At 50.8% G+C, this 12,064-nt stretch overlaps 1 protein-coding gene across 2 annotated transcripts in view; it reads left to right on the forward strand.

Moving 5' to 3' along the window:
• NFATC1 (nuclear factor of activated T cells 1) overlaps positions 1-11,599 on the forward strand; it is a 99,376-nt gene extending 87,777 nt beyond the window's left edge. For both annotated transcript variants that reach the window (XM_028139299.2, XM_028139301.2), the window contains exon 10: positions 9,706-11,599. In XM_028139299.2, the coding sequence (XP_027995100.2) occupies positions 9,706-9,755 (50 nt within the window). In that variant the 3' untranslated portion in view covers positions 9,756-11,599. The remainder of the gene's footprint in view (positions 1-9,705) is intronic.
• The last annotated feature ends 465 nt before the right edge of the window (positions 11,600-12,064 follow it).

A 12,064-nucleotide genomic window follows, 5' to 3' on the forward strand; every position in this document is an offset into this window, starting at 1 on the left:
ATGCTCAGTTTTTTGGCGAAGTTTGACACACCAAGCTCAAAAGGTTGCCCATCACTGAGCTGCTAGACCCTGGTGTCCTCCGCCTCACTGGGTGCCCAGAGAGCGGGTCAGACGTGGGAGGCTGGCCAGCCAATCACCATCTTCGCTTGGGTTCCGGTTTCTCTCTGAAGATAGTGTTGGCTTTTAATGATGAAAATTCCAAACATCCACAAGGGTAGAATGAATAGTGTGATGGGTCTGCACACCCCCTCACCCAGATTCGTCACCAGGGCAGGCACGATCAGACACCCTCACTCCATCACGTCCTTCCGTTGTGGCTGCCGAGATAATGAAAATCAGCTCCCGGGGCTCACACCTTTCCACCCCTCTGTCCCTCACGCACTTACCACTTACATCTTTTAAGTGGCCATTTCCTTCCAGGGTCGCAATGCGGTGGACCACACCTAACACAATTACTAATAATTCTTTGGTAAGGTGAGGATTTGGTTCAAAGTCACATTTCATGACAAGAAGGTGGGTTTCATTTCCCATGAACCCCGGAACTGTCGCTTCCTTACTGCGCAGCGTCTTCTGACCCAAACCCAGCAGCTGGTGAGCGGTTCCGGGGCGCCCAGCGGACGGCCTGGTGGGTGCCAAGAGCTGATTGGCCATGTTGGCCTCTCACACCCAGACTCAGAGCAGCAGCATTTGGCCTTGACCAGCTCGTCCGTTGCCCCACAAAGACGGAAGCCACACTTTGTTCTTGCCTTTCACTCCGAGTCCCCTGATCTCACAGCAAACCTACCCTAACCCGCAGCAGTCTCTCTCTCTTTCTCTCTCTCTCTCTCTGGGCCCATTTGTTTGTTTGTTTTAATTAAAGGGAGCTTTTACAATTTTTATTTTTTCAATTCTGTTAATTCTGTTTGAATAGAAATTTCGCAATTTGGGAGAATATATTTCTAGTAACATAAAGAAAGCCCTGGAAAAATGCTTGTTGGCAGTTTAAAGATCCCAGTGAGTGATTGCGGCGTGGGTTTGGCATAGATAAAATAATGGGCAGGTGATGTGGCCAGCACACGCCCTGCCGAAAGGCGGAGGGAGGCGAGGAGGACGAGCCGGTGGAAACGCCCGGTCACGTGGCTGCCGGTCCCCACGGGTGCTGGAGTTTCCACACGGGGCGTTTGCATTATTTGGAGAATTCAGGCTAAATAAGGAAGCAGCACCGAAGGTAGGAAAATTATTCTGTTTTAATGGCTGGCAGTCCCGTGTAACAACAGTGTTGATCAGCCAGCCCCACATCCAGCTGGGAGGGTCATGTTTTATTAAAACTGTGACTTGTTGTCAGTCAGTCCCACCGCTGTCCCATTCTCTCCTTCCAAAAATAGCAGGCCCCGTGGCAGTGGTTGATTAGGATTAAAAAGATAAAAATAAGTGAAGGCTGAAATGGGTCCAGGACACCCGAAGTAACCCGAGAACTTACTTTTTAATGAAACTTGAGAAACTGTATTATTTTCCACTGCTTCACAAAGCATCTTTGAAAAAAAAAAAAAAAGCAGAAAGTAGAAAACGAGTTTAGTGATGTTGCAACTCTGCATTTTCAGAATTACAGTGGTTGTGATACACTCGTGGCCAAATCGCCCTGTTTCTAACCCACAGGCAGAGGCAGCGCCTGGCTCAGAAGGTGCCAGGGCGGCCGCCGACCGGGCCCGGTGAGGCCGTGGTGGACACAGCAGGCTCCCAGGCGCCTGCTGACCCAGCGCCGCCTGGGCAGGAGCAGGTATTTGTGGCAGACGTCCTAAGAGGCTGCCTCTTCTGAAGAAATCAGAACCCACATGAGAGAGACCACTGCGCTCTCCTGAGCGCCCCCACCCGGGTGCTCTCCGGGCGCAGAGGCTCTGTCGCCGTGGAACAAAAGCGTGTTCCCCGCTTCCTATTTTCTCATCTCTAAGTTGTGGCCGCAGTCCCGGTGTTTTCATGTCCTCAGCTCACACCTCCTCTCATTCCTTAAATAAAAACCAGTGGACGCCATGAGTGCTGGGCACTCAGCAGTCCCCCGAAACCGTAGGCGCGCGGAGCGCAGCGCTGGCGCCCCTGTGGGAAAGGGTACAGCCGCCGCGAACAGCTGCGTGCTTCGTAGGATTTGCCTCGCCATCCCAGAGCCAGCCGATACGGTAAAGGTTTAGGACAACAAGCGATTCAGAGACTTCCCAAAAGGGACTTCTGTAAGGACAGGCTTGGCCTGAGATATTTCTGGTTTCCTTGTGTCCACCTAAGTGGTTATGCTCTGAGGTTACAATACTAACTTTAGCGAAAGGTGTATTTTCTGGGAAAGTTAGGAAATACTTTTTAAAATTATCTCCTACTTATAGGAATGGGAAAGAACGTCCTTCCTGTTTGGCTTTGCTCCTCAGAAAGCTATTTTGGCTTTCCCAGGGCGTTTCTGACTCGTCCCCTGTGAAGATTGTGCATTTCTCTGCCCCTCAGAGGAATATGGAGTAAGAAGTGAGAACTGCTTTTGTGCTGTGTACTTATTTATGATCCGTGTTTGATTCGAAAGAGTCCATGGGACATGATGCAACGTGGGGGGAAGTAATCCTGTGTGGACCCCATAGTGGAATCACGAAGACTTTTTGTTTCCCATTTTGCTTTTGTTTAAAAGGACAATAATGGCTTTGAAGAAATAGTTCTTTTCATGGAAGAGCAACATTTTAGCATGTTACAAAACCAGGAACAGAAAAATGACAGTGTCCCCTGCTGGGCTGGCTAATTTGCTAAGTGGCAGTAGATGAATACTGTTAATTTTTTGAAATTCTTAGTACAATTGGTTTCCTTACTGGAACTAACATAACTATTGAAAAAGAGGAAAGTGCTTTAAAAAGTTTTTTGTAATTAAGCTAATATGTACCTATATTAACAAATACGGGTTGGTTTAACTGATAAAAGTACTATTTGCAAAGCATAGTTCTTCTCCATCTTCCCCTTTTGTAAAAAACAAGGATGAAATGATGACTTGGGTTAACATTGAGGAGCCAGATTTCTTATTCTCCAAGCCCACATCCAGTTCCTAGGGAACTAGAATCAATAGCTGTGTGAACACCCACCTAAAAATTTCTAGTGCTTACCTCCCTGGCTCTCCCTTCCCCAGAGTCCACAACTCCGGAGGGGACACAGCACCGTGGGGCCGGCTGTGGGGCCATGGTTTTGCCTCGTCTATTCCATATGAGAGAGGCAAAAAGACACAGCTAATGTTGGCATTAACCTAAAAGCCTACACCGGCATTTGTCCTGATGATAAAAGGGATACACACGCATTGTAAGAAACGTGGAAACTAAACGCGTAGCAGGATAAGCCCCGTCTTGTTCACCTTTTGTGTCTTTGTGAGAACATGTGCGCCTTGTGGTTGAGCTCAGACTTTGCATTAACTCCAGACCACTGTGACTTTCACTCACATGCCCGATAATTTTCTTCTTTTTCTGACCATCAGTAAACTGAACGTTTACCAAAAAGTGCTAGTGCGTGCACACGTCTTTTCTTTATAAAAGCAGGTGATCTGAGCTTTGGATGGAGCATTTTAGCAATTATGCCATTTAAAAAAAAAAAAACTGGCCGGAGGCCGAGGAAGCCACCAGCTGGCAGCCCCACCCTTTCTGCTGACGTTGGTGGGATCCTGACGGCACCACATCCACCAACAGAAGCCTGATTCCACTCCTGATTCTGTCACCTGCTGTGCGAGGACTAGCTCATCTCCTGCCCTCTCTGGTCCTGTTTCCCTAATGAGAATGCTCCTCGCCTCCCAGAGCTGGGAAAGAGGCCATGAGGTTCATGCGTTTTATATTCCCCAGCACATGGAACTCTAGTCTCCATTTCGATGACTGAAAATCCCCGATTCATAAAGCAGAAAGAGACCTTGGCCGAGCCTCCTGTTTCCACAGGTGGGGCCCTCAGGCCCCAGCCCCTCCAGGAGCCACATCACTCGGGGCTTCAGAGGCAAAATGAGAACAGGAGCTGGTCTTCCATCCGCCCCTTCTCCTGACAGCGAGGGCTCAGCGTGCAGAGGCCTCGGGCAGGCCTTCTAACGGACGGCCGCAGGCCCCCGCACTGGCCGCTGGCTCGTGCGCCGCTGTGTGATGGTTGGAATGCTGTGCCATGAATGCAGGGAGAGTGTGGGTCTGAGGAAAGGGGGTTTTTCAGGAGTTGGGGTGTCAGCGTTGGTTGGTTGCCATTCGAGAAAGTGTCCCGTGGCCCAGGCACCGCTGGACAGCGGGACGTCGGGCCATCTGTAAAGACAAACGCACCTGCATATGCCCTGCAGTTTCCGTCACGTTTTAGGGGTTGCTTTTCCTCCGCGGCGTATTTCTGTTTGAACTCTGGTCACCTAACGTCCTGCGTTTCCTGGGATCTACGGGCCACGCTAGCTGCCAGGACGTGGGTTTCCTCCGTGGCCGTTCTTCCCTCCTGCAGGTTCAAGTGACACTGTTATCCCTTCACTCAAAGCCCCTCCCCACAGAAGCATGGCTGTCACCTCTTCGCTGAGAGTAGGGAGCAGGACGTGGGTGATAAAGCTCGGGACTGAGGAACCCTGTCCGGACTGCAGTCGGGCCTGGGGCCCCGTGTCCCCGCCGGGAGGAGGCCCTCACAGCGGTGGTGGGCGGCTGCCACTCGCTTGCCGACTCCCAAGAACGAGTCACAACAGGTGGAGCACACCCATGTGGCGGAACATCTGCTCTGTCCTGGTCAGGCCTCCACCCGCCTTTTTGATGTGAAACAGTGTGAGTTAGGGGCCTAGCGGCTGGGGTTTCTGAATGGCTTGGTGCGTGTTGCCAATCTCTGGGCACCGAGACCTTCACGGGGCGCTCGGTTCACCTTCCGTTTGTTTTGGAGCAAAGAAAATGCTGGCCATCGTGTGTGCTCCTACAGCGCCGCGGAACGTAGGTGACCAGACAGGTCCCACGTGGTTCCTTTGGTCGCGTCCCTCTTTTCCTTTTTAACAACAACAACAAAAAATGTTTAAAGCACATAAAAGCTGGTACAGGAGAAATGACTGAAAAAAAAACCTGTTTTTAGCTCCAGTAGAACCACCCACGTGCACACGTGTGTGTGTGTGTGTGTGTGTGTGTGTGTGTGTGTGTGTGTGTGGTGCTGGTGGTGGGTGTAGATGTTTTGCTTTTCTTGAGAGAAGCTGCCTCAGAAAAGGGGGTAATAGCTGTGCCCTCTCCTTCCTCCCCTTGGGAGCCCCATGGCTGTGCTCTGAACGGGTGAAACCAGCGAGGACCAGATGAAGGGGACGGAGGTGGGATTAGGAAGGGAGGGACGGCAGGCACAGGCGCCAACAGCAGGCCTGTGTCCGCACCCTCCCAGCATCAGCTCTTGGGGACCACGGCTCCTGGTCCCTTCATGACCTTCTTAGTCAGTATTAGAAAGCAACTTGCATCCACCCATCGATTTGCAGTGCAGCTGGCGAGTGCCTTCTGGAAGCTCTCAGAACCAAGGGCTGAGGTGGTGTGAGGCAGCAGCCACGCTCCGGTCACTAGATCCTGGTCTCAACACCCTTGCCTCTCAGCTGAGTGTGCCGTGGTCTCTCCATGTACAAAAACCGCAGGCACTATAGCTGTCTTTCCTTCCTTGTAGGATGCTGCAAATATCCAGATTAGTGTCTGTGCAAGTGCTGAGAAGCCAGAGGGCTGGGTGAATAAGTGCTTTGCTCAGTCCTTAAGATGAGATTTCAGATCCTTCGTTGCTTTCAGAAACCATGAATTCAGAAACTTTGCCTAAAACCTAGGCATTGAGAAGGGCAAATACATTAAGCAATATTCAAACTCCGACAGTGCCTTCCCTATTTGCGCTGCTGTCAGTCGTCATACAAAACCCATGTGTGACCCTGAGCGGTGGGCCTTGGCTATTGCACTGCAACATGAGGCTTTGTGTCAACCTTTTCAAAATCATGATCCAAAAGAAGAAACTCGTTATATGGAAGTACATTTTACTGTAAAAGGGGCACTTCACCTTCATTTGTACAACTACTGGTGAAGAACCGAGCGATTGTCTTCTTAGGAAGAATCTGGGTAATATTTACAGATAATGTAAGTACAGGTAAAAGCTGTACATTTTAGCTTTTGTATTTAAAAAAAATACTAATTTCCCTTTCACTCAATTTCAGATATGTATACAGAGGTGGATTTGGGGGGGTGTAGGACACACACATACACACACACATCCTGCATACACATCCCAGATTAGAACAAGAGTTCAAACTGCCACATAAGTTTTAGAAAAAAGCAATAGTTTCCACCTTAGGAGCATTTTAGAGAAAAATTAAATATAAGGGAAAAAACCCTTCTTATTAAATCAAATTGTGGTGTAACAGCTCACCACATCCTGTTGAGGGACATCTGACGTGAAGCAAGGCAAAGGTTCCGCTTTCAGGTCTCTGACGAGCTGTGAGGGTCACATGGTACCTGCAGTTCAAAATACTTCTATAAAGAAAAACCTTGGTGTAGGTGGAAAAGCTGAATAAGAAATGGAAACTATCAGCAGAAAGAAGACATTGTGGGGAAGCGTGGGTGTCATCGACCCGACCATATCAAAGAGAGAAAGCCACTCCCAAAATAGCCCGCGCAGAGCCCAGGGTGGCTGTGGACTGATACGGACTCGGAACCATGACCTCATGGAAGAGAAATAGGAAGTTGCGGCCAGGAGAGGAGCGGGGCAAGAGGGTCCCAGGTTTTCATCCTCGGCCCGGTCATCAAAGAAATACTTACCCTTCGTCAGCCCTTCTGTGATGGGTTCTTCGTCCATCTGTGAAACGGGAACCCTCGTGGCTTTCCTGACTCAGTTACAACACAGGCTGTAGCTGTGGAAGAGAGGGTAGCTTTATGCTCATGGGTCCTCAGTTGTGTAGACAGTTGTGTGGGACTTTGCCCACTCTGTATTTCATGGTTATCCATCCTCAGCTGTGTCGAGCATTGTGGGGGGCGTCATCCAACCCGCAGTGTATGGTTGTCCATCATGGCTTGCTGCCTGATGCACTCAGTCCCATGGAGTGCTTAGGGGAGATTCAGAGGATGTTGACGCACGTGTGATGGTTCTTGAGTGAGTCCCAAGATGTCTGAAACATTGTGATCTTGATCCCGACTTGACATTGCTGGGCTTGGAAAAGCAGGGTCTGATGACCCAGCACTTCTGGCGTCATGTTGTTGGAAGGGAGGCAGGGCCAGTTGCTCATCAGAAACCAGTGGACCACGATGACAGTCGAGAGCTTTGCTCACTGGGTGGGCCCTTCCAGCCTCCTCATTCTCCTGACGCCCCCAATAGGGTCAGACAGCAGGGCCAGCACCAAAGTAGCCACGTGGGAATCGGGGCCTTGGATGGCTCAGGACACGCTGAATGGTTTCCACACTCACACCCACTTCAGGAGCTCCCGCCAGGTTCAGCTGCGACCGTGGGCAGTAGGGGAAGCCCACTTCTGAAGTTTCTTCCCCTTTTATCTTGTCAAACAGATGTTATTTTCCTGTGGTCTCTGTCACCTTGAGGAACCAGATTATAGTTGCTTTGCTTATTGCCTCCCTCCTCCTCTCCATCATTATTTCCCCTGGACCTCCCTCCTCTCCATCATTATTTCCCTCAGACCTTTTCAACCACAGAATCACCAATCTTACTAGATCAGATTTGTGGTCTGGGACTTTTGTTATCCCTGGTAATGGGGTGGGAAATAAAACCCTTCTCTTGCTATACGGTAACTGAAGGGGCCATCGCTTCTTCAGTTGGGACCCTTTTCTCTGCCTGGTGGGTCGTGGCTGGTCAGCACCCTGGATTAAGGCACCCTCTGCCATCCATTTCCACCTTCCCTGTGCTCCTGCCGCCCAGCGGAGGAATGCTGACCTAGGAGTCCAGACCTCGCCATGTTGGCCCCAAACCTGTTGCTGCCCCCTTGGCCTCAGGTGTGTTTTAGGAATAAATGAGATGATGACCCTGAAAGCAACTGTGCACAGTCCGGTGCTGCAGAAATAGGCGTGATGCCGCAGTGTCATGTTGTGGTAACTTGTCTCCGTCACCTCACCGGGGACTCGCTTTCTGCTCACAAGACCAACGTCTTTCTAAGTATGTTCCACACTCTGTCTTGGTGCGAGACACCCTCACTGCAGTAAGCCTTCTGCTTACCCAGACACACCCAGTAGAAACTCAACAGTTGTGATTTTTCCTTTGTCAAAATGTTCTTTGATGTGGCAGTGTCCTGCCAAATAACAAATGGACACGTGTCCTACAGAAGAAGGAGCGTAACAAGTGAAATGGGAGAGAATGGGACATCACCTGCGCGTCCCGGGCCCCTGTCTGTGCTTCAGCAATCATCTCGGCCCAGAGGTCACTGGGGGCAGATGCCTGGGAGGATGAGGAACAAGCTGCCTGGGCCTGACGGACATGGCAGAGCTGCCCTCCCTTCTCCACGGTGCCCAGGGCTGTGGTGGAAAAGCCACCTGCAGCTAAGGAGCCGCCTCATGCACGCTCTCAGCAAGTGTCGTCCTGATATCTGCTCTGAGCCCTGGGCGTCGCTGTTGCCTCAGCAGCAGCTGTGACGAGCCCTAGGAGAGGGTGAGTCCCTCCCCGCGTGTCCCAGCCACTGGTTCGCCATCTTCAGAGGAGCTGCTGCATGTCACGTCCCTGTCTCAGGCTGGGCCCCGGTGTGTCCTCTGCGGGCATCCGGCTGGAGCCCCTCACCCGGGCCACAGGTGGGCTTGGGCAGAGAGTGGACACCATGGCCCTGGGTCCCAGCCAGGCCATACCTTTGGGAAGAGCCAGGGTTTGAAGTTTGCTGTTCGGGTTCCTGCCAGTGAGTTCTGTTATCAGGTCCCATGACACAATTCCTGGTTCCCCCAACTGTGTTTTATTATTGTTATTCTTAAAAATAGTTGGGGGAGGCGGGGTGGATGTTGAAAGGGAATGTAGGGAAGGGAGTCGGGGAGATGAAATGTGCACCAACTAATTGCTCAGGAAGCCACCCTCGGATAGGCCGGGGCCTTTGCAGAAACACATGGAGTTTATCTGGGCAACAGAGGGAAGCCTGGCAGTTCCGTGACGTGAGCACGTGTTCCCCACCTCCCGGTTCTGTCAGGAAAGTGACCGTGGTGACACCTCCCTGGTGACATTTCCCTATCGGGGTGCCCATCGGCAGTGGAGGGAGGGGTGTTGTGCAGCTCCCTCTCGATGGCCTTTGCTCATTTCCTCTCTGGCTGCCAAAAATCACAGGCTGATAGCGGCCATGGACAAGGAACCAGAGATGAAGGATGAGACCCCACAGCGGGGGCTCCTGCTGCCGGTGCCGGCCCCTTTCCAACTTGATGGCGAGGCTGAGGGGTGGTCATCGAGCGTGGACTTCCAGAGGTGCTTCCACGTGGGTGCCAGTTGTTGGTGTTGCAGACCCACAGACACCTCAGCGGTGCTTTCCTGCCGGGAGAAAGTGCACACGGGACCTGGGGGGCCCCTGGTGCACCATGAGCAGTAACGGCACCGCCACCCGCGCCTGAGTCACGGCAGCCAGGTCCTGGGCGGCCGCACTGCTGGCGCAGGACACTTCGCGGACAGGGCAGGAGGCTGGAAGGGAGCCAGTTCCTTTTCCACAGGCTGCACTTAACGTCCTGGGAGCGTGGCTGGTGGAATTGCTGGTTATTTACATACGGTTCCATGCAGAGGGGTGTTCTCCTAATGCGTTCTCTTGTTTCTGTTTTCTTACAGTAAATGAAATAATACGAAACGACCTCTCCAGCACCAGCACCCATTCGTAGTTGGCAACATCGGAACTCACTCAGGAGCCACATGGTGTCGATGGGTGACAGTGGAGGTTCAGCATCCAGACTTCTGAATAAATAAACTGAACACACCTGGTACCACACAGACCTTCCAACTTACTGAAGATGTGTTACACGTACAAAGAAGTAGCTCTTTAACCGGAAGGAAGGAGGGAAGGAAGGAAGGAAGGAAGGAAGGAAGGAAGGAAGGAAGGAAGGAAGGAAGGGCCACTCCATCTGCTGAAGGAAAAGTCATCTCAAGAAGAAAGTAAAGGGGTGGGGTGGGGTGAGTGTAGGAAACAGACTGTGTGACGGCACCCCCATGGGAATGACCCCACGTGGCAGCCTGACCCCAATGCATCCTCGGGCGCCCCTGGATTTCAGTACTGGAAGTGCCTTATTTAATCCAACCACAGCATCAGGGCATCAAAGACTTAAGCATTAAACTTGCTACCAGGAGAGTATTTATTGGAGCAAAGCTATAAAAACATTTCATCAAGAGGCTTTATCAAACTTTGCAAAAAATAAGAGAATACTGGCAAGCTAGGCATTTGTGAGGAAAACCTAACACTCGTTTCCTACTTTATTTCAACTTTTCCTGGGCGGCTGTACTATATAGTTTTGTTGCCTTATTCAGTGCGTTTTAGGGATCTTCCAGTGTTTCATCTCAGCTCTTTCATAATATCCTTCCCTCCCCTGTGATACTAAAACCATAGGATTGTCCATTGTAGCACGCTAGCATTTTGTTTTTAATCTGGCTTTGAACATAGCACAAGTAGGTTGAATAGCACAAGATAGGTTACTGGACAAGAAAAGAAATCTGTCACAGGACAGGTCTTGCATTTGCATGTATGTACATAGATAGGCACGTATTTATGTATAAATAATAAATAACAGGTGGTCTTCGGTCTTCGCCCAGCAAGGGCTTCTGCGCCAGCAGTAACCAGTATCCAAACCTGGCTCTTCAGCTCCTCCCCCTGGGCCCGTCACCCCCGACAGGCCTGCGTTTTTCTCGTCTCGTGCAGATAACCGAGCACTTTAGAAGCCGGGGGAGGTGCGCTCAGAACACCCTGGGTTACCACATGGCGAAATTGGAAAGTAACTGTAAATAACATTATGAAGGGAGTGTAATATATTTGTTCAGCTATAAGATTATTATTTCACAGAAGCCTTATAACTCAGCTTCCTGTAAGAAAACGATTACCAAAAACAACGTTTTAATATGCAGCGATCGTAGTAGGTTTCAGACTAGTTACTGTTAACAGATAGGGTAGTGTAAGCTTTACGACTGCATTTTGTACCATTAACAGCTTCTTACACATTACTCCTAGCCACAATTTATTGTTTCACATAACCAAAAAGAAGCATGGTTTAATTAAAACATGTTTTAACCTGCTACTTGTGCCTTAGGAAGTTATGCCCCCTCCTGGAACCTGCCTGAACTGCAGCCGCGGGTGCAGGGTGTAGGTCGTCATTGAACCTAACGTGACGGTGGAGATTCTCCCGCCGAAAAAGTTATTTTTAAAATGCTCTTCTGTATGATGATGTCTTACTTTTTTAACTCAACGAAAGAAACGAAAAATCTGAAAGCCATATCTGTCACATTTGCACATGTTGGTGAGGAACTGAAGATACATGGCTACGTGTACATACATACGGTCCTGCCCCCCGCAGGCATTGCTCCTGCCTGTGACCCCAGAACCCACCTCGCGTGTGGCATCGTAGACTTGCATGAGACATTTCTGATGGATGTCATGTGGAAAGGGAATGTTTGATATTTGTGTCCGCTATCTCTGTAGTTAGGAAATAGACCCAATAAAGCAATACTTTCTCGCTGGACACTCCGGGCCGAGAGTGAGTCATTCCCGAGTGGAAATTCTGCCTCGTCGGGAAGCATGTTGGCTGCTGCAGGGACTTGTACCTGTGAGAGGCGCTTTGTGTCGTGAAGCTGCGCTGATACGATCGCTGAGCCTGGAGGTGCGTCTTGCCGACAGCTCCTCTCTCTTCCTTCTGTGTTTAAAGGGAGCCTGGCGGCCGTGGGCGGACGGTGGAGCCAGCTGCTGCGAGCACGGCATCCAGGCCGTGTGGGAGAGGGAGCGTTCGCTCCTGCCAAATATCTGTGCTCAGAGAAATAGCCTGGGTGAGGCTTTGGCCACACACATACCCGCGTGCCATTTGACCATTGTTTCAGCAAGACGATGTGTGCGTAAACTCGTCTCCTTCCCCTCGCTCCTGAAGCTTCCCCCCCACCCCCCGCAAACCTCCCTGTCAGCTCTGGCAGGAAGCTATCCTCTGTCGTTCATAAG

Source organism: Eptesicus fuscus, chromosome 12, assembly GCF_027574615.1.
Source record: "Eptesicus fuscus isolate TK198812 chromosome 12, DD_ASM_mEF_20220401, whole genome shotgun sequence".
NCBI lineage: Eukaryota > Metazoa > Chordata > Mammalia > Chiroptera > Vespertilionidae > Eptesicus > Eptesicus fuscus.